This window comes from Trachymyrmex cornetzi, unplaced genomic scaffold, assembly GCF_001594075.2.
Source record: "Trachymyrmex cornetzi isolate Tcor2-1 unplaced genomic scaffold, Tcor1.1 scaffold223, whole genome shotgun sequence".
Lineage (NCBI taxonomy): Eukaryota > Metazoa > Arthropoda > Insecta > Hymenoptera > Formicidae > Trachymyrmex > Trachymyrmex cornetzi.
The window spans coordinates 3,432,423-3,458,368 of NW_017296881.1; the positions used below are offsets into that span (position 1 = coordinate 3,432,423).

A 25,946-nucleotide genomic window follows, 5' to 3' on the forward strand; every position below is an offset into this window, starting at 1 on the left:
CAATGACAGAAATAATTCGATCGATCGTCCCAAGTTAAATTGCGAACGTAGTAAACCAATATTAATCTAACGAACTAACTGTTATCGTTGATGTGAGGTCGTGTCTTCGGGGAATTTCTACGATCTCTCTGGAAAAATCCGAAATCATATTCATTGGATGCATCGCGGCGTACGGTACGCAAGACGAAGAATAGATGCGCGCGGGTAGTCGGGACGTAGAGACGATGGGTCGCGAACGGGGTCGAAGTCGAGGGGTTGGAGTGTGATCGGCCGATGTAGGCCAGGCGAGAGTGTTGGCCCCTTTCGCCTTGACACCAATACAGGTTGTATGGATCTCGGTTTGGGTCAGCTTATCGGTGTGCTGCCGCACTTTTCAAATTCCACGAAGCGGATAAGATGTGTGTGCAAGAATTCAAAAGGCGGAGACAATCGAGCCACCCATAATTCGTAGTACACGTATCGAGAAAATCGTTACACCACGTCGTCTCCAGGGAAGAATACGTAAGGCGCGACAGTTATTCGTACAACCGTCAAATGAGCAAAGGATCTCCTGCGATTTTCGTTTCACCCTCGAAGATTGCCTTGAGTCTGTCTTATATCCTGATGGTTTCCCGAATTAATTTCCGTGGATCCTCGAAATCCCGATGCAGGATTACAGAAGATTATTGGGAAGCTGCAAATTTATACCGCGCCGGAATTAACAGTAGAGGATTAACACAAGCAACTATTCTATATAACCAGACAAAATTTTTGAATCCACTTTTGATATTCTCAATATCTCTCGTTTTGCACAATTTTGGCACCGGTTACATCGAGACCAGCATTGTACGGTTTCTCTCCATTTCTAAACATCAATGCACAAACTTGTGAATTTGCGTGTATGAGACAGAATGATGCATATGGGTAAATCCATAAATTATACAGACAACTCTCTTACACAGTCAAGGTAATCGCAGTTCATTTTACACTGTTATGTACACATAAGATTATCGACGCAATTTATATAACTCGCCGTGCATAAAGCGCCCCAATATGATATACAAGAAATATCTTGGAGAATCTTTAATCTTAATTTCTCTCTTTCTCTCTCTCTCTCTCTCTCTCTCTCTCTCTCTCTCTCAAAGTCAAATTCATCGCTGAATTCCCTTAGAGAAAATTTCGGCGGATTTTACTCGCATTTTATATACAAATGGAACATAGGTTTCATCCCTTTTTTTTAATTGAATCGTCTTTGCAATTATTCTCACGTGATTATTCGCTATTAATTACCTCAATAACAAAGCTTCGAATTAAGACACTGCTGCTCTGCTAAGGTAAAACTTACTTGATATTCATTGAAATTCACCTGGCCTAAATCTCATTTCGCGCAAAGTCTTTCGTTTGTAATCGCCTACAGATTATATGTTGGACAGTTTAATTAAGGAAAAAACGATGTTACCTCAAGAATTCGTCCAATATTCAAAAGATCGAAATTATGGAGTAATTTGATTACAAAGTATTGTGGCAAATCTACATTTCTTTTGTTGAGAGAAAAACAAAATTTTGGCACATGTTTAAATTTTTAATGAAGTTTTACAATAAGAAAATTCTTGACGTATCAAATGTGAACATGCAAATTTTGCTCATCCTCATAAAAATTCATTATTACAATAATATTAACTATCAATTCATGTTGCTACCGAAATTAAATAAGGTGAACTTGGATAAGATGGCCACCTTACCCAAGTTTTACCCTAAAGTTGAGAATTTTCCATTTCACAATGTTTCCTTGTTCTGAGAACATACGTCGCATGATTCATTGTATTAACTTCAGATGTTTTACGATATCGCGCATTGTCCGCTTAATAGCGCGTTTGTGTGTAATTATAAGGCGCCCCGATGGCGACATTCGCGCTCGCATTCGATTACAAGACGATACCAATTGTGTACACCGTGCTGGATCTACGTGTCCCAGCTGAGGAAACATCGTGACGTTGTGTCTCATTTTCTTACATTTGTCGCGTTCGTTCAGCCGGAAATCCCGTCGAGGCCGCGACAAATTCTCGCTTCGCGCAGAAAGAGAAAATAGACAAGAAACAGCATAAATCAACTTTTGTCTTTCGATGCATTTCCATCCTGATGCATTACAGCTGTTCTCGTTAGACAAACATCATTCGAAATAACGTTGCTTCTCCCAACTTCGTCATATTCTTGCTATTAACAACAGCCATTACGTAAATAGAGACATTGAACGAGAGTGACATTTTTAACAGTCACTTTTTCCTTTTACATCAATCCAATATGTGGGTTTTACAAACCTTGATCAATTCGTAGCATTATTTATATCGTGAACTAATTTTAGAAAGAGCCCAATAAGAGTATCAATAAAATGTTTATGCAATAAATATCACGATCTAATTTTAAACAAACCTTCATTTATTAACAACATTAATTAGCAGAACTCAATTTTAGTTCATTTGAAAGCAGATGAGTCGATAATGGAATTGACACAATTTTGTGCAGCGCATATCCTTCTTCATTCAGCCTAGTATCTTAAGAGCGAAACCTCGTTTTATTAATAGTACAGTTTACGAAGAAGCTTATTTTATTTCCAAGCATAGATTACAACTAGAGCATGATTTTGATTGGAATAATATTGAAATTTTAAACGAAGAATCTTGCTATAATAAACATTTAATTTCAGAAATGCTCTTTATATTAAAAAACAAAAAACAATCTTAATCTCAAAACCAATATAGAGGGCCTATATAAAGCATATATTCCATAAACAAGGTCTAACTTTGCATTACCAAGACTACATTTTATCTATTATTTTTCTCTTAGTCAGTGTTTGTTTATTTAACAGCTATACATTTTTAATTTTATTTCTTAACTGATTTTACATCTTCATTACAACTTTGATTTTTACTTTAAATAATTTTTATATTAAATAATTTATTTTTAGATTGACTATGAATTTTGTATTCTTATTCTCTGACTACGGCTATACATTTTTTATTATCGCACTGACTATTAGAATTTTTTGACGAGTATCATATTATCGAGATATAACACAACACTTTAAACCAGACCGATGAATTTTCCGAGGAGACGTATTTGCTTGTTTTTTAATTTTAGATAATTAATTAAATTGACTACTGCACTAGAACATCAAGAAATTCTGTTCAATCGGTCGTCCAATCTTTTGGTGAGCAATTTCCGTTTCTCAATCTGTGGAGCTTTTAATTGGTCTCTCTTAATATGTATACAATGATTTCCAAGTTTTATACTACGATCATATCTTGATAACATTACTGCGTTTTTTATTATTGTATATCTGAAGAGGGCCTATATAAAATATCGAACATGTAATATTTTTAATCGATTATAGAATATATAATAGTATTTATTATGTAATAAATACTACTCTATATATCATTTTTCTTAATCTAAATTTTGAAATTTAGACTCTTATATGCCCTTTAATATATTTATTCGTTTATTAATTAAGAGTTCTTTTTGTTCTTATCAATTCTTATCAATTTTTATTTTATTTCGTTTCATGAATACACAAATATTCAACGCGACGTGATATTGCAAAGTATATAGAAAAGTTTCTGTGCTATTGACAAGTATAGCTACCAATTACATCATAGGCTGAGAAAGTAGACAATCGCGGCGACAGTAAAACCCGCAAACAACAGAGAAAACAACCGGCAAATAAGCAAACAAAGTCGATTGAGGAATCTTCGAAACACTCAATCGTAAATCGATGACGTTACTGCAGCGTTCGACATCGGTTGAATTATCAATAAGGCAAATGGCATCAGTGACGGGATATCTAAGACGATGCTCGACTTTTGAATGTTTTTATATCAAAACTCTCTGTTACGTAGGTAGATGCTTCTGTATCAGAAAGCAAATAGATACTTTGAAGGGTAAAGTTCCTATAATAAATATTATGTCGAGAGGTTTAAGCCAATAAAAATCAACACAACGGCGACCGTGTGTAAAAAAATGTTTAAACACTTATGTGTAAATTTAACAATTTTATTGGCGTACTGTATTGCGAGATCATTAATTTGTTAATTCAGTGATAAACTAAAGAGGACTCAAAGCGAGGATTGAAACGTCTATATAGAATTAATAATACAAAGAAATTTTTACACGATCATCCTGTATTGGTTCTCATTGGCTTAAACCTCTCGATTTAGATTTATTTCTTTAGAACCTGTTTATTTTTTATAAATATTATGATTACCAATAAGATCACCGATAGACAAAAATAATTGAAATGATTTACTGCATTCAAAATACGTTATTTTTGCACCCAATTGAAATAAAAATATGTATTTTTGTACAACACATATAAATCGCATTGAAATGCTGTTTTCCAATTTTATTGATTGCATATTTAATAAAATAAAACATTTGTATTAAAATGTAATAGTAGATTAGAGAAATAAATACAAAGATCACGAATCAAAGTACGCTAATATCCTATTTCTTTTATTTTGCTTGCAGATTTATAATTCAAGTAACCTATTTTTCTGTATCTTTAAAGCTGAGTTATAAAATAGTCTAACCGTTTTCTGTTTCTTGCAAATCTATAATTGAAGTAACCTCATTTTCCCTCATAAATCCATAATTGAAGTAATTCTATTTTTAATGCTGGTACGATTGGACGATCTCGCAAACATTTAATATTCGGAAACGAGGATTCGAAGTCAAACGCGAAGGATATCCGTGACTCGGAAGGAGGTCGCGTTTTTGCGGATTTCTACTAAATGACGTTGATGAACAGTAAAAGTTGCTAATAGGCGCTACGCACGGATGGCGCGAAAAAGATATTTGGGAGAGGATTTGAGCACGGAATAAAAGAAAGGATCGAACCGGAAACCGGCGCGCGGAGAGCCGACGAGCTCTAGTTTCCGACGGGGTTAGAGAGCCCCGTATATATAAGGGAGGTGCGGGAGGCGGTCACTTCGGGGCGTTCACCCTGTGCCGTACATACACACGCACGCAGCTTGCAGCCAGCGATACTCGATACAGCCGTTTTGCGTCTCTGTGTGAACTACTCGGATGTGTCTGTGTACGTGTGTGGTACAACAACTATCTAGAACGCCGCGCTTCGACAACATTCGTGAAATGCCTCCGTCCTTTGTGGTCGCCACATCAAACCGGACTCGACGTGCTTTATGATAGTCTTGTACGGAAGATAAAGAGTTTAGTGCCCGCGCATAACGCGTCCGACCGGAAGGGCTGTGATACCTTACCTGAGCTATTTAAATTTGATAAAAGTAATTCAAATATCTACATATAGAATGATATTTTGCACCCCCATATTTCGTGCTTGAGAATTAATCGATACGGCGAGGAAATTAAAACCAGTGAGTAGGGAATGTAAAAAGGAAGCCATTGATCCTCACTGCATCACCGTGTCGCGGTATTGCATTGGCGCATCTCCGTTGCAATACAAACAAAAAAGCGACTTGAGCAAAATTTATGCCGAGCAAATTTCTGTGGCCGTGATTTATCGGCTTACCGACGAGAGACCTTAAATCCAGTCGCGCGGTGTGGCTTGTTACCGAAAAACATTTCGTCCGCAACAAAATAGGCACAAGAAGGTGTGGGCATTGATTAACGATAGCGGGGGTTTTGTATCACCGCTTTATTAGAACTATTTGTAACTCGGGACTTTGTGAAGCGTACGTTGAAGAGGGTACTTGCCACTTTGCAGCCACTTCGGAAAAACGACCCGGTTTGGGTACTCCGGTAAGACTTTCATGTTTCTCTCTTCACCGTGACCCGAAGCATAATTAATGATACTCACGTTATAGAATTAATGTTAAGGCAACCGATTTACTTATGTCGAGACACTTGCCCACCCAAGGTCATAAAAGCGTGATTTACGGCGAAGATAGATGAAAATCTCCTTCATGATGATAGATCAATCGATAAGAAATGTCAATCGTTCTTTCTTTTCTAGTTATAACCGCAGAACGTGGACAATAATATCCCGAGCTTAGCATTTAACATATACATTCCTAGAAAGTGGAACACTACTTAAACGAGGTATTATTCAATATTGGATAGAGAGACTCAAATATAGTTGATATGAAAATAGGTTTTTTAAAAAAATGGTTTAATAGTCACATTACAGTCACGAAAGTTACCTCTACATTATTCGCCTAATTTCTTTTTAATGTAATTACTCGAGTGGGGTGTTTCTAACACCTTAACAATTATATCTCAATTTTTATTATTCTCTTTGATGATTTGCAATTAAATGGAAATTAATAATATTCTACACATTCTTTAGATAAAGGTACATGCAAAATATTATTTTAAATAGCATTTAGCTAATTTAAGGCAGGAGCTGTGTTCTCTACGCCTCGCGAGTAATGAAGGATTAATGAGCGCTGAAACAAGATCGTGCTAAACGGGGCCACGTTAAATAACAAGGAAAAATTTTCTCTTAAAATTTATCCTAAAAATATGACAGTTGTGGTATACAATGTAATATTTTAAAGATTTTTACCATGCACTTCAGTAAAATTAATCAAACTTATTTTACATTTTATTGTAGTTTTACTAGTAAATGAGAGAGATTTATATATAATGCTTCGAAATACAACAATGTTGTCCCACAACTACCATATTTTCAGGATAAATTGTAAGAGAAAATTCTTTCCGCATACTGTAGTTTTTCCGAGCGGGTGAAGATTATTCTATTATAACGTATTATTCGTTCGTGGCCATTTGCGGTATTTGGCAAATGTGATTTTATTTACATTGAGCTCGCGGTTTGGTGATGTGGTGATCGGCTTTGAAAGCAAGTAATTCGATTTACCGTGTCATTAGTTCAAAATCCCCAGATCGCTGCCAATTTCCATGTCAAAGCGAACGGGAAACAGCTCTTCTCACTGTGCGAAAACGCACGCGTGAGGAGGTATGCGCACATTAACACACGTGCTTTTATGAATATCATAAACATGCCATAAACACGTTAATATTTTATAGGTGTTTCGAAGACATTCTTGACAAGAAACACTTAAATATTCGCGTAAAGAATAGACCGAGCATTAACTACCGTTTAATATGTCTCAAAGTAGCTCTTATCTTCGCCTTCGTAAGATGTAACGCTTGTCAAGCGTTAATAGTTAATTACTCATCATTGTTATCTTTTCTTTATAGCATTTTTCTATAGAATAATAGATTTATCTATAAACATAATGTATTTGTTCAGTAATTAATAATTATTAAACCTATTATTTTTATGAAACTTCCACAAGCTACACAGAAAAAATAGTTTTACTAAAGTATATAAAAATTTAGATACTATATAAATGACAATTGTTGAAATATCAAAATAATTATGGAAAATGCTTAAGCGTTGATAACAATGCTGTAATAAGTTTCGACATTTTACTACTCAGCTTGAATGTCCTACATAATTATTTTGATAATCCAACAAAATTATTTTCATATGTGTATTTAACTAAATTTTTTAATATTTCAGCGGAACCTCTCTTTCCATGAAACGTATGTTTTATGTGGTTTCTTCTTATAAGAAAAACCACATCTCTGTTATTAATTCCTATTTTAAGTTCCGTGAGAAGTCTAATTTCCGCAAAGACATTTTTTAAACGCACACGTACAGATCTGTCGCGTCCGCCCTGTAAATCGCTCCGCTCAATAAAGTACGCAGGGGAGCGAAAATTAAACGTGGCTCTCATAGAAACGAGATTGCTCCTCGAGAGAAAGCTCTCACAACCAACGGAGTCTCTCATCCGGAGGCGAACGAACGACTTTCACAGAAGTGACCCGCGCCATCGGCTTTATCGATAACGACCTATTATCGAGGGGCACAGTCACACATCCTACTTTTCGTCTCGTAAATAATCGACGAGCGGTAGTAAGAGCGACACAAGCCAACAGTAGTGACGGTAGACTATACCGGGATCGATAGCGTGAAATTCGTTGCGTATTCCAAGAACGAAAACGAAACTGGCGCGTTAACACATCGTCATTCCCACCTAGGATGCAAGATGCATTGGATATATATATATATATACACACACACACACACACATATATATATATATATATACGTCGCGTGCGCACACGTAATGCCGCGTAATGAGTCTCTTCGTGATGAACCGCTTGGCTCGATGATCGTGAATTCTCAATGAGAAACAGGGACACCTCTTAGTGATATCATCGATCATGTAGTTAATAGCTGTGTTAAACAGAGAAAACAGCTTTGTAATTGTTGTAAAATTCTTTAAAGCCGTAATCACACTACAGGTTGCCGGTTACGGTTGTCGGTTGACGATTCTAATCTAAAATATGGACTGCATCAAGATTGATTAAAATATAATTAGGAATTTCAACTAACAACTTATAGTGTGATGATAGCTTAATATGATTGCTTGGTGGATAAAAGATTCGGTAAGAAGGTGGTATTTTATTTTTGGCATTTTATCTCTCAACGCGCATCACCAATAATTTGAAAATTCCACTGAGTACTTGTTTTTCGTTAAATCATATTCGCTTATACTTTGCAAAAACACGTAGCGCTTCTAAAATTTAAAAATTTATAAATTTACCTAGACTTGTACAGCCGCGTTATCCAATAAAATACGGATAATATAATACTTATTTGGATAGGCTTTCAGCGTATTAGGAAAAATAGAATTGGGGCTTAACCAACATGAACTTCCAAAGGACGTTCGATAGAAAATTAAGGATTGCGGAGCCTTTTCTTTTACATTTGACTGATTAAATTCTCCGTTCGTATAAGTTATGCGGTCATACAGACTTATTTGGATAGGCTTTCAGCATATTAGGAAAAATAGAAACGAGGCTTAACCAACATGGAGATTTGATAGAAAATTAAGGATTGCGGAGCTTCTTCTTTTGCTGAGAGCTACCAATGCAAGCAAAAAATATCTTCGATATTTTCGTTAGCAGTAAATTGATCCTCTATCAGAGGGATACACAAGACTCGCGATACACAAGACGGCTGGCTTTGATCGTGGATTAATCGAATGGGGCGTGATAGTGAACCCCAGCGTTGCGGCGTCTGGTTCGAGATAGCCAAGAGAATCTGACGGGCCTAATAGCGCATTCCCGGTAACTGCCGATAAAACGGCATGTCTTCGATAGGAAACGAAATACGATCGTAAAAACACGCTTTTACGTTCCCATTTACGATTGCACGCCTTAAGATCGTGTGCCTCGCTACCGTAATTATGCAAGTATACTGTGCAGCGCATGGCTACGTATAGACAGGTGGCTTCTACATTCATAAACCTGGTGATCAGTAACGAAACATAATACCGTTGATTACGCCTTTCCAGGCTACTAGAAAAATTTTAGAAATTTGGAAAATAAAGTACATTTTGTTTTAATTCTTTAGTTTCATTTTAAAGAATGAAAATTGAACCAGTCTTGAAAAAGAGTAGCTCAATTTTCAATCTTTGAGAGTTCACTCTTCAGAGTGAGATTCGCTCTAAAAGTTTTAGAGAGGAAGTCTATTATAAATATTTATATCTAACACTAGATCGCTGACTTGGCTCTAATATATGATTCCAAAATGTATGTACTAAACTCATGATGTATGCCTGTGACGTAGGAACATTACTAGTCAACGCATGCGCATGTAAGTCCATATATATGTTATATCGACACCGTATACCATGATTGATTGCAACTTATCTACGAAATATTATCTCCGAATTTTTTCCACTTAAACTGTGACAACTTTTCACGCGGCAAGATATCGGCATTGTAACTTTTAACGTAAAAGCATGAATATATAACGCAAACATGTGGCTGATGTGGCCCTATCGCGGCCATTACACATTATGTGACCACGTGACCGTTTTACTTTTATATCACGCTATGTAATACATAGATTTTGGAATCAATTTTTATGCATGGTATATAGGCGAGTCAGCGATTTAGTGTTAGATATAAATATCTATGGATTCTATATGTATATTTAGGCAGTAATTTATATATATTATAATACACATATATATATGTGTACATATTTGTATAAATGTACGTATGTATTGACGCGCAACTGGCGAAATATACGCTATATAAGATAAGTCTGGCAAGGGCAGAAAGGCGTTCCCACATGGTTGGCCATACGTATGTTGCATTCACTTTACGTGACACACGTTGTGTGGTATAAATTAAAATTGCAAATGTCTCTACTTTTAAATACGCACTTATATAAGCTAAAGATAAAACAAAACGCATTACATGGCAATATCACGTACAATCGATAATAAGAGAACAATAGCTCCAGAAAATTCGACGTACAAGGTCAATCAAAGAAACAGCAACAGGAAATTAGCACGGGTATTATGATTCTAAAACTTCTTTAATAATTTATTATCCACTTTCTTTAGAAAATGTTTTTACATTTTTTAACATCTTTTAAAATTTACTCCAATTGTAAAAAAATATTGTCAAAAATAATTATCTCGCATGTGTGTTACCTGAAATTATCGCGCAAATATATTAATAATTGTTTTTACATTGTTTTAAACATCTCGTAAAATTTATTTCAATCTCAGAAAATATCGTTAAAAACATTTTATGTATATAATTATCTTACATGCGCGTTACTTGAAATTATCGCTCAAATATATTAGTAGTAATTTAATGAAATAATTAAATGTCTAATATTTGAATATTATATGGTATTAATGCATCAGTTTTTTACAGCGGTATATACCGCTCGATCAAAGCATGCGAAAGATGTGAGTTTTTATGAAGCTTACAGCACGAGTTAATTGGAAGCTCGTATGCGATACGGCGATGCGTGCAAACCGCGTGATTTTCACGCACGTATTAACAGACGGAATTACGCCGGAGTTACGATCCGTTGATTTTCTAAAGAGCGGCAAACCACGTGTTTTTTCTTCTGTTTTCACTCTACTCGAGCGTCAGCCGCGTGATGCTGTTCGTGGAAATGCAAATACGCCGTTTGTTTGCTCAAATTGCGATCGGTGTCATAAGTCTGCGATCTGTTTGCATTACTTCGGATTGGACATCCACTCTCTCGCTTATCGATATAGCCGATAGCGTCGATACCATTCGACATAACATAACGTCTAAATTTGCACGCTATTCGTCCATTTCTCGCACCGTTTCGTAATTCATGCCGCACGTCATTAACTCGGGCCGGGCGCTATTATCCAAGAACGAGCCGATTACTCTGTCGAGCGATCCGGCTGTCGACTCGTCGAGAATTGGAGAGTTGCCTCGAGTGCCAACGGTGGCAGAGGGAAAGAGAGACGCGGAGATCGATTTTACAGTAATACGAAAGGAATGCACCACCTTCCCACTCTGGCTCAGGACCAACCCCCCTTACACGACCTGGAAAGGGGGTTGCAACGAAAATTTCACAATGTCAAATTAGAATTGTATGCATTGTGACGACCACTTAACTGCCCTTGAGAATCTCCCCTCTTCTAAATGGAGCACACTTAGCGTTGGAGGGTAGCTCATAAATATTTTCGTTATGCTCGAAGGAACATTTCTTGCGCTTCACGTAGGAGTAAAAAATGATTTACAAGTTATCTCGCCATCAATGCTGATTAAATCTACTGACGAATGTAAAAAAAAAAATAATATAATAAACAACATGCAATTTAAATAAGAAAGAAATTTGATATAGAATATCGATGACTGTAAAAGTAACATCTGGAAAAGTAACATCTGGAAAACGTATATACATTTTTGAAGCTAGAAAAAATATTAGAAATTTCTGCTTCGCCGTAAATTTATTTAGCTACAAGTAAAAATAATCCTCAAAGCGTAAGAGAAAAAGTATCTTGATACTCACGGACAAAAATGTTGCTCATCAACGTGGCCGGCAGACAGAAGACAATGACGAGCACGTCGGCGACCGCGAGATTGACGATGAAGAAATTCGTGACGGTCCGCATGCGAGGTGACCGATACACCACGGCGATAACGCAACTATTGCCGATCAGACCGACTACGAAGACGACTACATACGCCACACAGTAGACCGCTGACATGGCCACGCTGTGCCTGTAAAACCGATCGGACGCGTGCTCGATCACCGACAGATTCTTACTGGCATTGAACAACAGGGCTTGATCCTCCATAGTGGCACGCGGACTCGTCGTCGCGATCGCTTCCGTGATCAGGTTGTTGAGATAATCACCCAGATCGTCCCTCATCTGCAGGAAGGTGCCGGTACCCGGCGACACGGTCGCGACTGTCGTGGCCGGCACGTTGCCGTTATTACTCCTGCGGCGCGTATTAACGTCAAACTCCTCCGAATCCGGTAGTCTCAGGGACGCCATCTCCAGGAGGGGAGACGGTGGCTGCAGCATCGAGAACTTGAGCGTATACTGACGGATTGACGTTTCGACCATTAGCCGAAACGCTAACGCGGCGTACCGCCGCCGTGGCCACTGCCGTTTCTCCTCCTCGACGCGCTCGCCGTCGTGTCGACAACCCCGGCCAACCTCGACACCTACGCGACCTTCCGGTCGCGGTGAACGACGTCGTCTCGTTAGCTTTCACTCGATAGCTTCTTCTTCTACAGACTTCCTCGCACTCGGACCATGCTCCAATCGGCGACCGATTAGATTGGCAAACGCGAGAAACTCGCGCAAATGATCTTGGTAACGCCAATTCGCTCGATTGCCGGAAACAATGCGTCGGTGAAGAATAACTTCCGGCTCGATCAGGGTGTCAACGATATGCCAGATGATGTACAGTAATGGCAAGCTGTAGAAACCGGCATCGATTTCTTTTTTGGGGATATTGCGAGTATCTACACGAGTAGATCGAATGCTGAAGGATACGCGCGGTCTAGCTGAGCACGTTTTGCACGTGTGCCAAAATCCATCTGACCGGGACCACTCTCCGGATTACCGGAGAGATGCGATCGAGGGTGAAAATTGAAGTAGTAAGAGTCTAAAGTGATCGAACTAAGTGATTCGTCGAATGATGGGACGGGAGGAAAAATAGAAGGACACGGAGGTAATGGATAACGAAGTGAGGAAAGAGTATATGTATGAAAACGTGTATTTGCCGCGGCCGGGGATGCTGAGCGACTAATGGGCCTGCTTTAGAGGACGACCGCGAACTGCCGCGAGATGCACCCGTCGCGGCGAGCTGTCTGGCGATGCTCCACGACTGCGCAAGCGTTACATCCAGCGGCACATGCACCCGCATGCGAATGTGCTCGCGCACTACCCACTGGAACTACTACTGTGCGAGCAAAACTCTGGGAAAATAGGTAGAGTGTTGGCGACGATGACAGCGCGACGCAGCTGCTCTGCAATCGCATAGAGAGCGGTCGCGCGTGTCCATCGTCCATCCTCCTGTGCCGTCCATCCTTCTTGTGAAGTCTGTGCCGAAATACGCGCGACGAATTCGTAAAACCCCCTCCGTTGGCATCGCTCGCATCGCCGACTCGGCGCCCCGGATCAAGTGCATCGTCCACGTTTATTGCTCTTATATTATATTTGTATATTATTGTCTGCTTTCTTATCTTCGAATTACAAAGAGAAACGAGAAAACTGACATCTCGACAGTCCGTAAACTGATTAATAGTATTAATGATGAGATAGCATTCAATCCTGGATCTATAACGATAATATTTAAATTTAGAGAGAGAGAGAGAAAAGAAAAAATATGGAATATTTATCTCAAAGTTATGAATGGGATCTAAATAATAGTAATAAAATAATCAACTAAATTGTGATCAAATTTTATATTGCTTATACAAAAGAATTTGTCAGCAAAACAATATTTTGAAAAATCGTATGAACGATAAAAAAGTTACGCCAAGCGCGTTGCATTCTTAATGAATTCTACAATAAATCAAATTATTCAATTGCAACAAATGAACAAGGATAGTAAAAAGTCGGTATATCTTTTTATAAGAGATGTTCAACCTTTGTGGGCGTCCAATGCGTCGCAGAGCTGAATGTTCCACTGAAAACGCACATACGCTCAAAACTTCCTGATGTGTCAGAACCAAAACTAAAACCGTAACCCGAAAGAGACACATTACGTTTGCGTAGTTTTAACGCTGTCAACAAATACTGTTGCTATACTGACGTGAAGTCTGTGCCAAAAGTGACTGTAACTCGGAAGAGACATTTCATGAATGTTTTACGTCAGTCTGATGAGCACAATACACTTTGGAAACAATATCCTTCTATTAACTAACACTAAATTATAAGAAATAATTTTTTTGTTAAATTGATATTGTTTTTTTATGCAATTTTAATATTTTTCTCAAGATTATTGAATATCTTTCTCATAGTAAAACTAATGTCAGTTAAAACGATTATAGAAATCGTAGATTGTATAGAAATACGTATATGTTTGATTAATTTCATGGTACTGTTATAAAAAAGGTTTACAAAAAATATGAGATAGCGAAGATATGTAATTTTAAAGGAATCTCGCAGCTCTTTCCATTGACGTTGAAATATTTCTGTAGCAGGTGTTTCTTATCTCACGACGGAATTTCGTCGAATGAATCTCTCATGTTGGATATCTGTCTTCAAATGACAAGTTTTGCTTTCTTTTCTTAAACGAAACAACTGTATCGATAAACATCTCTGAATTCTACCTTTCGCAAAGTATAATACTCTTTAATTTACCTATTTTATCATCACATATTAACATCTGTGTATTCAAGATTTTTTCGGAAGGAGGAAGATTCTTTATCAATTCTGTTACACAAACAGCAATTTTTTGCGTTAATGACATGCTTTTTTAATATTTTAGGAAAAATATTAGTTTTTGTCATAATTTTTTTTCCGAAGAAGAAATGGAAAGATATAATTATTGAAAACATAATATGTAGTTGTGAATAAGTATTCTCATTAACATCTCAGAACATATTCTGTTTTTCTGAGCTCAAAACCTTTGTAAAAAATTTCCTTATGTATCGGGTACTTTGTCAAAGTTTTAATTAACGGAAATTCCGGGAATTCCTTACACAATCGTAACGAAGAGAAACAAATATTTTATACCTTAGTCCTTAGACAATAAAATTATTAAGAGTTACAGGTAAAGTTATATTTTTTATACAAGTTGTATTTTTAAATTGTATTATTTATATGTTAATTAAAAATAAAAAAATAAATAAAAAAATTTGGGGGTGAAACCTCTCTAATTCCTCTGGATAAGCGCTCGTGCATGTTAAATTATTTATTATATTCTGAATTGTGTGCATTAATTCACATTTTTTAAAGTTAGTTTTATAAAAGTTAGTTTATAAAGTTTTATAGAACCGCTTCAATTATCTTTTATTAAAAATTATAAAAGAGGTAACACGTCATATTGGAAAAACAAATAGATATTTCTATGAGAGCGGAACACTTGGATCCAACACTTTAGCCATGATAGTTTTAACAACGTATTGTGCTCGTAAAATATAATAGTGAAGGGATTGTCACTATTCTTGAAGAGGTTTTCTCAAGCAATTTTTTGTTTTTATAAATATTATTCTCTCTAATAATAGTCATTATCTTTTTACGATTGTAATTTGAACAATTGTGATTTATAATCTTGAAATATATTGCACAAACAACAAGAGAGATGCCTCATTATTAACTTGTTCCTGATTTATCGATGGTAATTGGCTAATAATGACCTAATAATAATGAATTCTTCATAATCGTTCCCGAGATAATAGGACTTACCAGTTTTAAAGAGCTTTTCTGGGTCGTTTAAAGAAGACGACTGCGTGATGAGTCTCAATCATTGATTCTGCTCAACTTCGGTAAAGTTCGTCTTTCTGGGATTTTATAACATAATAAATAGATGTTTTTAATATATAGTAAATATAGTATTAAAAACATTATTATAATATATATCCATAATATTTTACTTACAAGTTACGTATTTATAATTTTTATAACAGCATAGCATTTTTGCTTATGCTTTTATTACGCATTTCTTATCGCAATGATCTCGTTTGTTCTATTTCTAGCAGGTGTTACAATAAATAGCAGGAGAGGGCATCTTTTTCTCCAATATCAGACACAGGTTATAAATAAATTTACAAAACATTCGACACTCGACCTAGTCTAGAATATAGAGATTTTGATAGAAAATGTCCAGTCGTCACATACAAAGTACTTACTGAAATGTATACAGTGACATACAAAGTTGATCGAGTGTTTTGAAAATTAGAAAAAATTGTGCGTATTCACGAAAGTTTATCATTTTAAAAATACATTTATTCAGAATTTTTATATAATATACAAATTATGAGAATTTGCTTTTGCATATCTAATTTCTTCTTTTCTTCTTTTTATATTAAACACTTTTATGTAATTTTTAAAAACTTTAATCAATTTTTTACAAGTGACTGTATTTATTATATACAATAATTTTAGGGTCTAATTAATTTTTTTAGTGGGGGGATTACTATCTGCTATTTATTTAAATTCGACAAACCGTTATGTTTTTCGTCATATATATCTGTATATTGTTTGTACGTCGAGTCAAAAATAATCAAATGTTTGCTGGCGTGGAAATGCATTCGGGACTAAGACATGCCATCAACTGTGAGATGCATGGGTAAATGTTACTATTACGACATAAATTTTGGAAAAGCAAAGGAGAGTATCCACTCTGTGTCGGTTCACTGTCAGCGCGACGGATCAATTGCGGCGCTGCGTCGCACATTCGAGACAAATACAGCCGCACGTAGCAGTGTGTGCAGCTCCGATTAATCTCTTTCTCTCTTCTACTTGATCGTAATTCTCCCCATTCTCCTTACTTTCTCCCTTCCTTTCCACATTACGTCATTCGTCTTGTGTCTCTCCATTCGTCAGCTTGATTTCGTTTACGGTTTTTGCAGCACGACGCCCACCGTCGTCGTCTTTCGCTGATTATGTAGGATCGTATGACTCCGGCGAAATTGCCCAAATTTCCGGTTTCTAGAACAACGTTACTGTAAGCGACAGCTAAGCGGCTAATTGAATCGTATTTCCAAGGACGCTCAATGAAACGAATCGTCCGAATAAAATTAGTGGTTATTAAACGTTTATCAGCCGAAATTTGTAAAAAAGATCCCCCTGTTCTCCCGGTATCGTTTGGAATTATCGATGATTACACGATTATCCCGACAACTCAATTAGAATCTCGTTTAATCCCTTCCCTACCATCATTTACCAAGTTTCATCATACCTGGTTTATTTTCATCATTTACTAATATGTTCTCTATTAAAAGTTGTAAATTTTTTTCCGTTTACTGTTAAAATTGCGTCAACAATGTCTTAATTAGTTTATAGTTTATATATATGTATATATATATATATAAAATTCAACAATAAATAATATTAATCTTTATCTAAGAACATTTTTTGCACATTGGAGTAAATTTTCTCCTAACAAGAATTTAAACGACATTGTTTATTTTTATTTCTTTTGTTAAGCTTAAATATTTTTAAACATATAATGATTTGGTAAATAAAATATCATATTTAAATTTAAATTCGATATTTGATGTTTATATTTGATTTTATATAAGTAAGTTTGATATGAGAACATTAAAATTTATTTAAACCTAGAGACAAAGAAAATAGATTTCTATCATGTAATTGCATTCATAAAACTGGAAAAGGTCAGTTCCCAAAAGTTCAATCTAAACAAATAAAGATACTCGATAACTTTATACACGTATATATAAAATAGAATAATAACTAAAATAATTATAATACAATAATTTTATGAAAAATTATTTATAAAAATGTTTTTTTAAATTTTACAAGTCTACTTTCTTAATATTATAAGAATCTCTTTTGCCTTTATATTGCAAAAAAAAACACAAATTACAATAGCTAAAATTCGCGACGGTAATTTCCATCCTTGTTATGCTTCATTTATTTATTGCCAAAATAGCTATCTATACTTTGTCCTATCACATTCTTAATACAACCATCCCATAAAGGAAAATGATCTTGCGGTATGAAGTGCGAGAGGAAGAAAAATATCAATGTCCAAAGTCAGAATGCAACGTCAATATAGCCAACTATCATTCTCCCTCTCGTATTGGGCTTCGTAACTCCCGTCGAAATAGCTGCCTTATATTTCGTCTTGTTACATTCTCGTGCGATTCCACACTGAGATTACCTTCCTTATCCGCGTACAAGATTGCAAGCCGTATCGCGAAGTAGCGGAAAGATGATTGGGACAATGGCGGGAGAAAGTACAGGACGAAAACTTCGAGGAACGGATCATAAATTCCAAACCGTTGCTGATGGATTCAACTGTAGTACGCGATGCAGGCTCGAGTATCAACTTATTTTACTGGCAAACGCCAGTGGAAAAAGTTAAACGTGCTTTCGGGAAACCACCTCGTCGGCAGCGCAACATTTTCAGGGCCTGGCAAATATATAAACGTTATCGTACAAAAAGGATTTTCCAAGTGGTGCAATGGAGAACTGCATTATTGGCAAGCTCGGTTAAGACCCGGATTCGGACTCGTGAGCGTTTTCGAATCCAGCGAGCAAGCACGGCCGGTCCTCGAGCTTCTCTTCGAAGGACGATAATTTTCCATCACGCTAAACGAAAAACTGGAGATCCGACTGTGTTGAATTTATCGCCGGATTGTCTCACAGTGAGAGCGAAAACGAGAGCGAAAACGAAGAAGAGAGAGAGAGAGAGGAGCTGAGAAGATCCGTAGGATTTAGGATTATCGGATCACAATTATTATTGACGATACCGCGTCAGTTATCTCTAGGTAACTAGTAACCCGATTTACATCTCTTTAAAACAGCATCATTCGTGGTGCGTGTCTTTTCAATCGAAGTACATTAAAAATCGTGAAAGCATGAATACGAACGTCGCGTCCGAAATTCTGCGGTATTTTTCGAGATACTTGGACGCAGTGCGGAGAGAGCGAGAGAATTATCGGTGTATCCCCTTCCTATCCTGCCCGCTTATATCACCCGGCTCTTCTTCCCCCGCTGCAATCCACTTTCATCTCCGTCGCTATTATCCGGGCGAGAATCTCAAAAGAGACTGTTCAGATCTCGCCGGCGATCTCGACGACGATCTCTTTCCCTCGGCACACAATGAGACAAGGACACTCCCTTCGTTAGTACAAACTACATATAGGTGACTCGTGCCCGCCGAGAAGGACGGATTCTTTCTTTGTCCTCGAGAGGCGTACAGCGCTCATTCCACGCATCTTCTTAGCCATCAGTGAAAAATTGTACTTTGAAAATTCGTTTGCCTCGCGCTCTCAGTCATTTTCATTCTTTTTCTTTCTCTTGATTTTACCCCAAGTATCCCAAGACTTGGGACCCAAGTGTCTCGAACGCGTCCTTCGCACGCGCTTCGCAACTTTATATTCTTCCACTTGCGACTTTCGCAGTCGCGGGAATTCGCGAATTAATCGCCTGTGGCAAAACTATCGCAGAAGAATTTCAGGCAATTTTAAACCGGCATTCTCCGTCTGGACCTCAGGAATCGCTCGTTGATTGAAGATGGTTCCGATCGTTGTTTTTCTCATACGAAACTCGATGGACCTTTAATCGGATGGTCACGGCGTAGGGATTATGGGCAAGGTCGTCACATGATACACGACCTGTAACCTTCGGCACGATATTAGGCAACCGAACTGCGTGTAATTGAGCGATCGAGTTCAGGTTGCGGCTGCTGGCTGCTACATGCTTGCTTCACGTGCATCTAATAGCTGCCCGGCTTTAATGCATATACGATTGAATATGCGAATTAGCTCGCCTTGACGCCCAAAGCACGAAACAAGTCATTCATTTTCCCATGGATCGATACTTAAGAGTCTCCGAGAGTCCATCGGGCGTTTTCCGGATGCGAGCCAGCGGGTGTTGGCTACTCGAGATGCATTTCCACCTAAGTGTACTTATATGCGTATATTCATAATGTAACGCGTTATGCGGGAAGATACTAATGCTGCGAACGTGCTTGTACAAGAATGAGTTTTCTTTACAGCAAAGCGAAATAATAAATTTCGTCGCAGTGGCCGAATAAAATTATATGTAAAGTGTATCTTCTTCCTTTTTATCTCTGTTTTAATCCGAATTTACTTAAATACGGTCTTTATTTTAGAGACTGGAGAGTCAAATTGCTTGAAAGTTTTGATAATTTTTTACAACAAACTGAGTAAAGGTACGAAAGTGAAGTTTTGAGTTATTTTATGTAACATATAAAAATAAAAAACAATTTTATTGACAAATATATATTTATATACTCCGTTTCTTTTTTTCGAGATCGTCGTTCTGTAGTGATATCTCTCTATAATCCGATTATGACAAATATAGCTAGAAATCTCGAAGTATATATATATATATATATATATATAAACATTTGTGTCAATAAAAAATATATTTTTTATGTTGTAAATTTAGGTCAAATTTTACTTTCGTACAGTTATTCAGTTTATCAAAAATTTCAATCTGACTTGCCAATTCCCTTAATAGGCTCTCTAATTTAATATCATTACACAGTGACACGGATAAATAAGTTAATTATCATAATAATATGTAAAGAAATTATTAAGAAGACATTAGCGAATTTTGAATGATGATCACTGTGTGTTTATTTCAGAAGAAGTAATTAAATTTTATGTTATGACTACGTTAGAAAGTTAACGATATTTTCATTGCTGAAAAAGAACGTTTTTACCACAGATGTTGCTAAGCAGATTAGCGTTTAGCACGATGATAAAGGAGAGTGACAGATCTTCTCCCTGTCCAAAGTCGTGAATAAATGAAAGAAAAGCAGAAACGCTGAAAATGAATCGAAAATTCCGATGCAGAATCGAAGGCCACGGCCTTGCTCAACAATTGACTGCGAGACCGCGTTATTTCATCAACTGAGCTTCTACAAGAACGTTATTCGAATACTTGAGTGAAATATTAGATACCTAATCCCATGTCATGCGCATCACAGAATCCTTCCCACTTTTTCCGTCAGGATCCGTGATTTCTGTCGTCTCGAGATACGCAGCATCTTCCATATATCGTCAATATTACCTCTGGATCCTCCTAGCTTGAGGTCGAGATCATCAACGTTAATCGGTGACCTTTTAAACCATGCGCCTGATCCCATAATCGATGACATAATTTGATTCAGTTGAGTGCTCGATCGAGCGCTTAAAACTTATTTACCGAACGTATTAGGCACCCGAAGAACATCCTTCTGGACCTGCAGCCATGTTTAGTCAACAAATCGCCGTCCAATATGATTAAAATAAACATCTAAAATCTACATGTATAAATAAATCAATTATAAAGATAATAGGTATAATAACAACTGAAAAAGATAATTTTTTTAGAAAATGAGGCATTTGTAAAATGGTATTATTGATTATTTATCTGGCGGAATTAAACTTTACTTACTGTAATTACGTAAAAAGTTGACGATATTGTGATTACTGAGAAAGAACTTCTTGCAACAGACCGTCTTTCCCGTAAATGTATTGGTTATTGTTTTTGCCGTAGAAAGCAAAGGGGAGAGAACGTTTTTGTCACGTTTTAAAAACGGGTATGGATGGACAATCGTCCATCATCTAAAACAAATCGTAATAAAAAGACGATCAGAAACGACTTTACTCACGCTAGCAGCATTATTAATAATTTACAGCGTTCTCCCGATATTTCCCTTTAAAGAGGAATTAATAACGCTTCTGCACGCTGATTTGATTTATCGTAATTAAAACACCCTCGCTGATTTAATTAAGTGGAGAAATTCCTCAGACATCAGGGAGGACTTTGAGAGGAATTGCGGGATATCGGCATTTTGACGAGTCTTCGAAGGTCAGGTTTGACGACGGCCGTGATTGCGCCCGTGAATGCACAGCAGCTATTTCAACCCACTAAAAAAGCTATAATTATAGCATACAAAATTTTAATTAAATTATAATTTAACTTCGAAAGATTTCCTATAATATTAAAATCAAGTAAATACTTAAACAAATTTTACAATTAAAAGAATCATATTACATTTTTCAATAGTCGAAAGAAAGTTACTCGAACAGAAATTTTCCAAAATCTTCTCAATTACAGCATAGATTACATACTAAATATATTTATTATGTAAAGAAACATAAGCTTGTTATATCTAAAACAATAAATAAATGTATTAATAGTTAAAGAAACGGACATAAATAAAATTTAAAGTGATTTATTCATAGAAAATCAATAAAAAGTAATTTATTATTTTTAAATTATTTTATTTATAATAGATATTTTATCTCAAAGATAGGTACGTTTATTATTAATATTATAAATTTTAATTAATAACCAACATATTAGAATAAAAGCAGAGAAAATTTATTACTTATAATATTAAACATTTTACGATATATTATCTAATAAGAAAAGATAGCTTAATCAAGACATAAATTACACGTATGTTACACTATGTTACATTTTACACAACGTACATATTACGTATAGATATATTAAATAAATTTTCAGCTAACACATCAAGGTAATAACTCATCACAAAATGGACTTACTGCAAAATGTATCTGTACATAATCTACAACGAATTATCATATACAATATATTAATATTGTACATAAACATTTGCACCTCACGTTGTAACATTAGCGCGATAAATAATCTTAACAACAATTGTTACGCCGTTACCTAGTCTATCTCGATTAGTTAAAAAGAACATGGAAGATCGAATACCAAAGACAATGCCGTGTATTTACAGAATGAATGATTCTCTGATTTGTGACGACGTACGAAGACTTTGGCAACGAGATGACACGCCATGAGCACGCGAGGTACAACAGCAATTTATACACGAATTTACAAAAGGGAACGTTAAATTATCGAATAAAAATAACCGTTATATCTCGATGCTCCTTGGAAGCTCCTCCTCTTTTTACAAATCGGTGCTGCTAATAGAGCATGTGGCTGGTTCTTGATTGTGAACCTGCGAATTGATTATCTGTTCAATTTTGTCGGATTATCGTTACTGCGTTCAATTCAATAAACGGTAATAAGATTTTTGATACTTTTATTTTATAACACTAAAATTGTATTTGTTTCCCATATTTATTAATAGTTCTTCTTGCTTTTGGCGATATCGACCTACCGTGCATAGTCGATGTATTCGGCAGGGAGCCCACTAACGATATCTCCGTGCCCGGGTGCTCGTGTATCACCGTCTCGGTGATATTGTTCTCCGCCTCGGAATGAGCACGGCGATGCTCCGCTTTTTGTCTCTTCGCCGTGCCGATGCAGCAATGCTGTTGCTGCTGCTGCTGCTGCTGCTCTCGCTGCAGGATCATCTCGTGGGTATAAACGGATTCGGCGTTCGAGAAGGAGTGAAACCGCTGCCGCCGTTTCGCCGCCGTTGCACGTCTCCCGACCACGCTGGAGGTTTCGTGACTGCCACGGGAGACGTCATTGCATCTCTCGCGACGTTGAAGGGACTTGAGCGAGTCTTCGTACCCGCTAAAAGAAAATAGAGGAAATTTTTGCCACAGGAGGAGGAGGGTGAGAAGTACGAAGCTCGTGTTACATAAATTGGGACAATTACAGATGTATATATATGTTACATTGGATTCAGCAAAATTTGTTATATAGCGATTTAAATTTGTTATTTAAGCACACCATGATTGTATTTCTTATTTTCTTCATATATTTTATAATTTATAATTATTAATATATTTATTAATAATTTATAATTATTAATATATTTATTAATAATTTATAATTATTCCATATATTGCTAAGAAAAGTAATAATTTATTACTTTTCTTTATCACAATGCAAAACATTTGCCAAATTCGACATGGTGTAAGTAAAGTCGAGCTTTTTATCGGGGAAGTTGTGTTCGACAAAAATTTCTACTAGAAACCCAACTTACTTGCTGCTCTCACCACTAGAAGGGCTAGATGAGTGACTGCAACGACAAGAGGTGCGCGCTACGATACCAGAGTCCTGACCACTGGAATGCAGGGATGTCGCGGATGCCTCGAGGCCTTTCAAGGTTCCCGTCGACCTCACCGCATGTTTTCCGCCCCCGCCCATCCTGAAAATAGCCCGTGGTAGTAGCATCTATGTAAGGTACTCAGAAATTTCTCGATACTATATATAGTCTATAAAGATAAGTCTGTGCAAGCCTTCGAGTATACCGATTACATAATATATTCCTAACGTCAGCATATCTTCGAAAAATCAGATTTTTATTAAAAATATGAAACGATATTGTTTACCCACTATCATAATTACTGAACATATTGATGACTCTATTTGTACATAAAAGAGTTATCGAAAATTATTCTTGTACGAATACAAGCGTTTTTTTTTATTAAAATGTAAATAGATTTTATACTAATAGAAAAATAATTACAAAATATTTAATATTAAATATTTAATATTAAAACGATAACTTATTTGTTCGTAAATGTTAATGTCTCAAATGCTGTTATAGATAACAAAAAAAGTTTATATAGATTTTCTAAGGTAAAAAATAAAATTAAATTTAGAATATAATCTTAAAATTAATATATATTAATTAAATTTAATACATATTTTTATATACTTCAACATCATAAAAAGATTAATATATCTGCCATAAATAGTTATAGTCACAAAATTTCCTCGCTACCTAATAATCTTTAATCAGGTCAGACTTACGTATGAAAGCGGACGCAATTGCCGTGCTCGCACATGCTCTGTCGCCTAGACATCTCGGTGCAGAAGGGTTCCGGGTCGTAATGGAGACCATCGACGAAGGTGGGAAAAAGCGGTGGCTTTTGCAGAGTGCCGGCGGGGTCTGTTAGAGCAAATCCGACCGGACCAACCGTCGAGAACATGGCCTTGTCTCGTCGTCTACGACTAACGAATGGAATTCGAGACTCCCATTCAGAACGCGCACTTTGTGTCGAAGATAAAAATAATTGGCATTTAAATTAGCCGATGCCGATCAAATACCAACAAGACACCGATTCGATCCCCCATTCCATTATTTTATTCCGCAATCCTTTTTTATATAATTAAGCGTCGTCATGAGTTTAAATAGAATAATATAATATATATATGTTAATAATTGTTAATAGATAGTTCGACTTTTTGGTATGCGAAAGTGTAAGAAAAGAAAAAGAAGATGGTAAGACCCTTTAGCCAACATTGTCCAGGAGTTAGTATGACAACGCAGATAAGCGTTGCGTTGACCTTAGGCGAGGTGGCGAGCGAGCAAAACCATATTCCGCGTACCGTTTGTTGCGACGAACACAGGTAATGCACAGAGCAGTCACGAGGGCACCTACGAAGACGACGCAGGCGAGTACCACGACGCCTACTTCGAGGGCAGACAGCAAGTAACGCTGATTACCTCTACGTGGGGCGTTACCAGCGATTTCCAGTACACGATATTCATCTAGTTCGCGTTTTATGTCTGCCTTCTTGGTATTAAAAACGCTAAAAAGACACGCGTATATATATTATTAAAAAATCAGATTACTGTGTTACTATATTTGAATATCAAATATTGAAAAATTCACTTGAAGATTTATATAAAATTTTAATTAAATTTTTAGTGATTTATTTAAAGTATTGTATTAAATTGTGGGAAAAACTTTCAATTAATGAATAAATTAAAAATAATAATAAAAGTTATATTAGATAAGGAGAACGAATTTAAAATATCTTTTACACTCGATAATAATGTGATTGATTACCTATGCAAAGTTTCCATGTCTATCATAACATTCAAATGTGGATCGATCGCATACAGATAAACATCGGTACTAAAAAATAATTCAAAATATAACGACCAATTCGAATCACATTGTATCACTCATCAAACAAATCACTTACGAGGCACCATCGATCAAATTCTTCTCAATGTGGGGCTCCAACTTCCTTACCCGAACGTCCAAGCCAGTGACATTCTGCAACGCTCTGAAAAACAATTAATATGTG

General features: G+C 36.4%; 2 protein-coding genes across 7 annotated transcripts in view; both read right to left on the reverse strand.

The window, feature by feature from the left end:
* The window catches only part of SIFR (SIFamide receptor), a 43,482-nt gene extending 31,072 nt beyond the window's left edge, over window positions 1-12,410 (reverse strand). Inside the window, exon 1 of the mRNA XM_018506267.1 lies at window positions 11,849-12,410. Within this exon, the coding sequence (XP_018361769.1) occupies window positions 11,849-12,410 (562 nt within the window). The remainder of the gene's footprint in view (window positions 1-11,848) is intronic.
* A 10,018-nt stretch (window positions 12,411-22,428) lies between these two features.
* The window catches only part of Cad89D (cadherin 89D), a 34,725-nt gene continuing 31,207 nt past the window's right edge, over window positions 22,429-25,946 (reverse strand). For 2 of the 6 annotated variants that reach the window (XM_018506332.1, XM_018506331.1), the window contains exons 16-21: window positions 25,842-25,925; window positions 25,703-25,771; window positions 25,239-25,442; window positions 24,660-24,860; window positions 23,887-24,051; window positions 22,961-23,471 (exon numbers count right to left, since the gene is read on the reverse strand). In XM_018506332.1, coding sequence (XP_018361834.1) covers window positions 23,045-23,471; window positions 23,887-24,051; window positions 24,660-24,860; window positions 25,239-25,442; window positions 25,703-25,771; window positions 25,842-25,925 — 1,150 coding nt within the window. In that variant the 3' untranslated portion in view covers window positions 22,961-23,044. The other 4 variants (XM_018506335.1, XM_018506333.1, XM_018506334.1 and 1 more) reach the window with 4 other exon arrangements.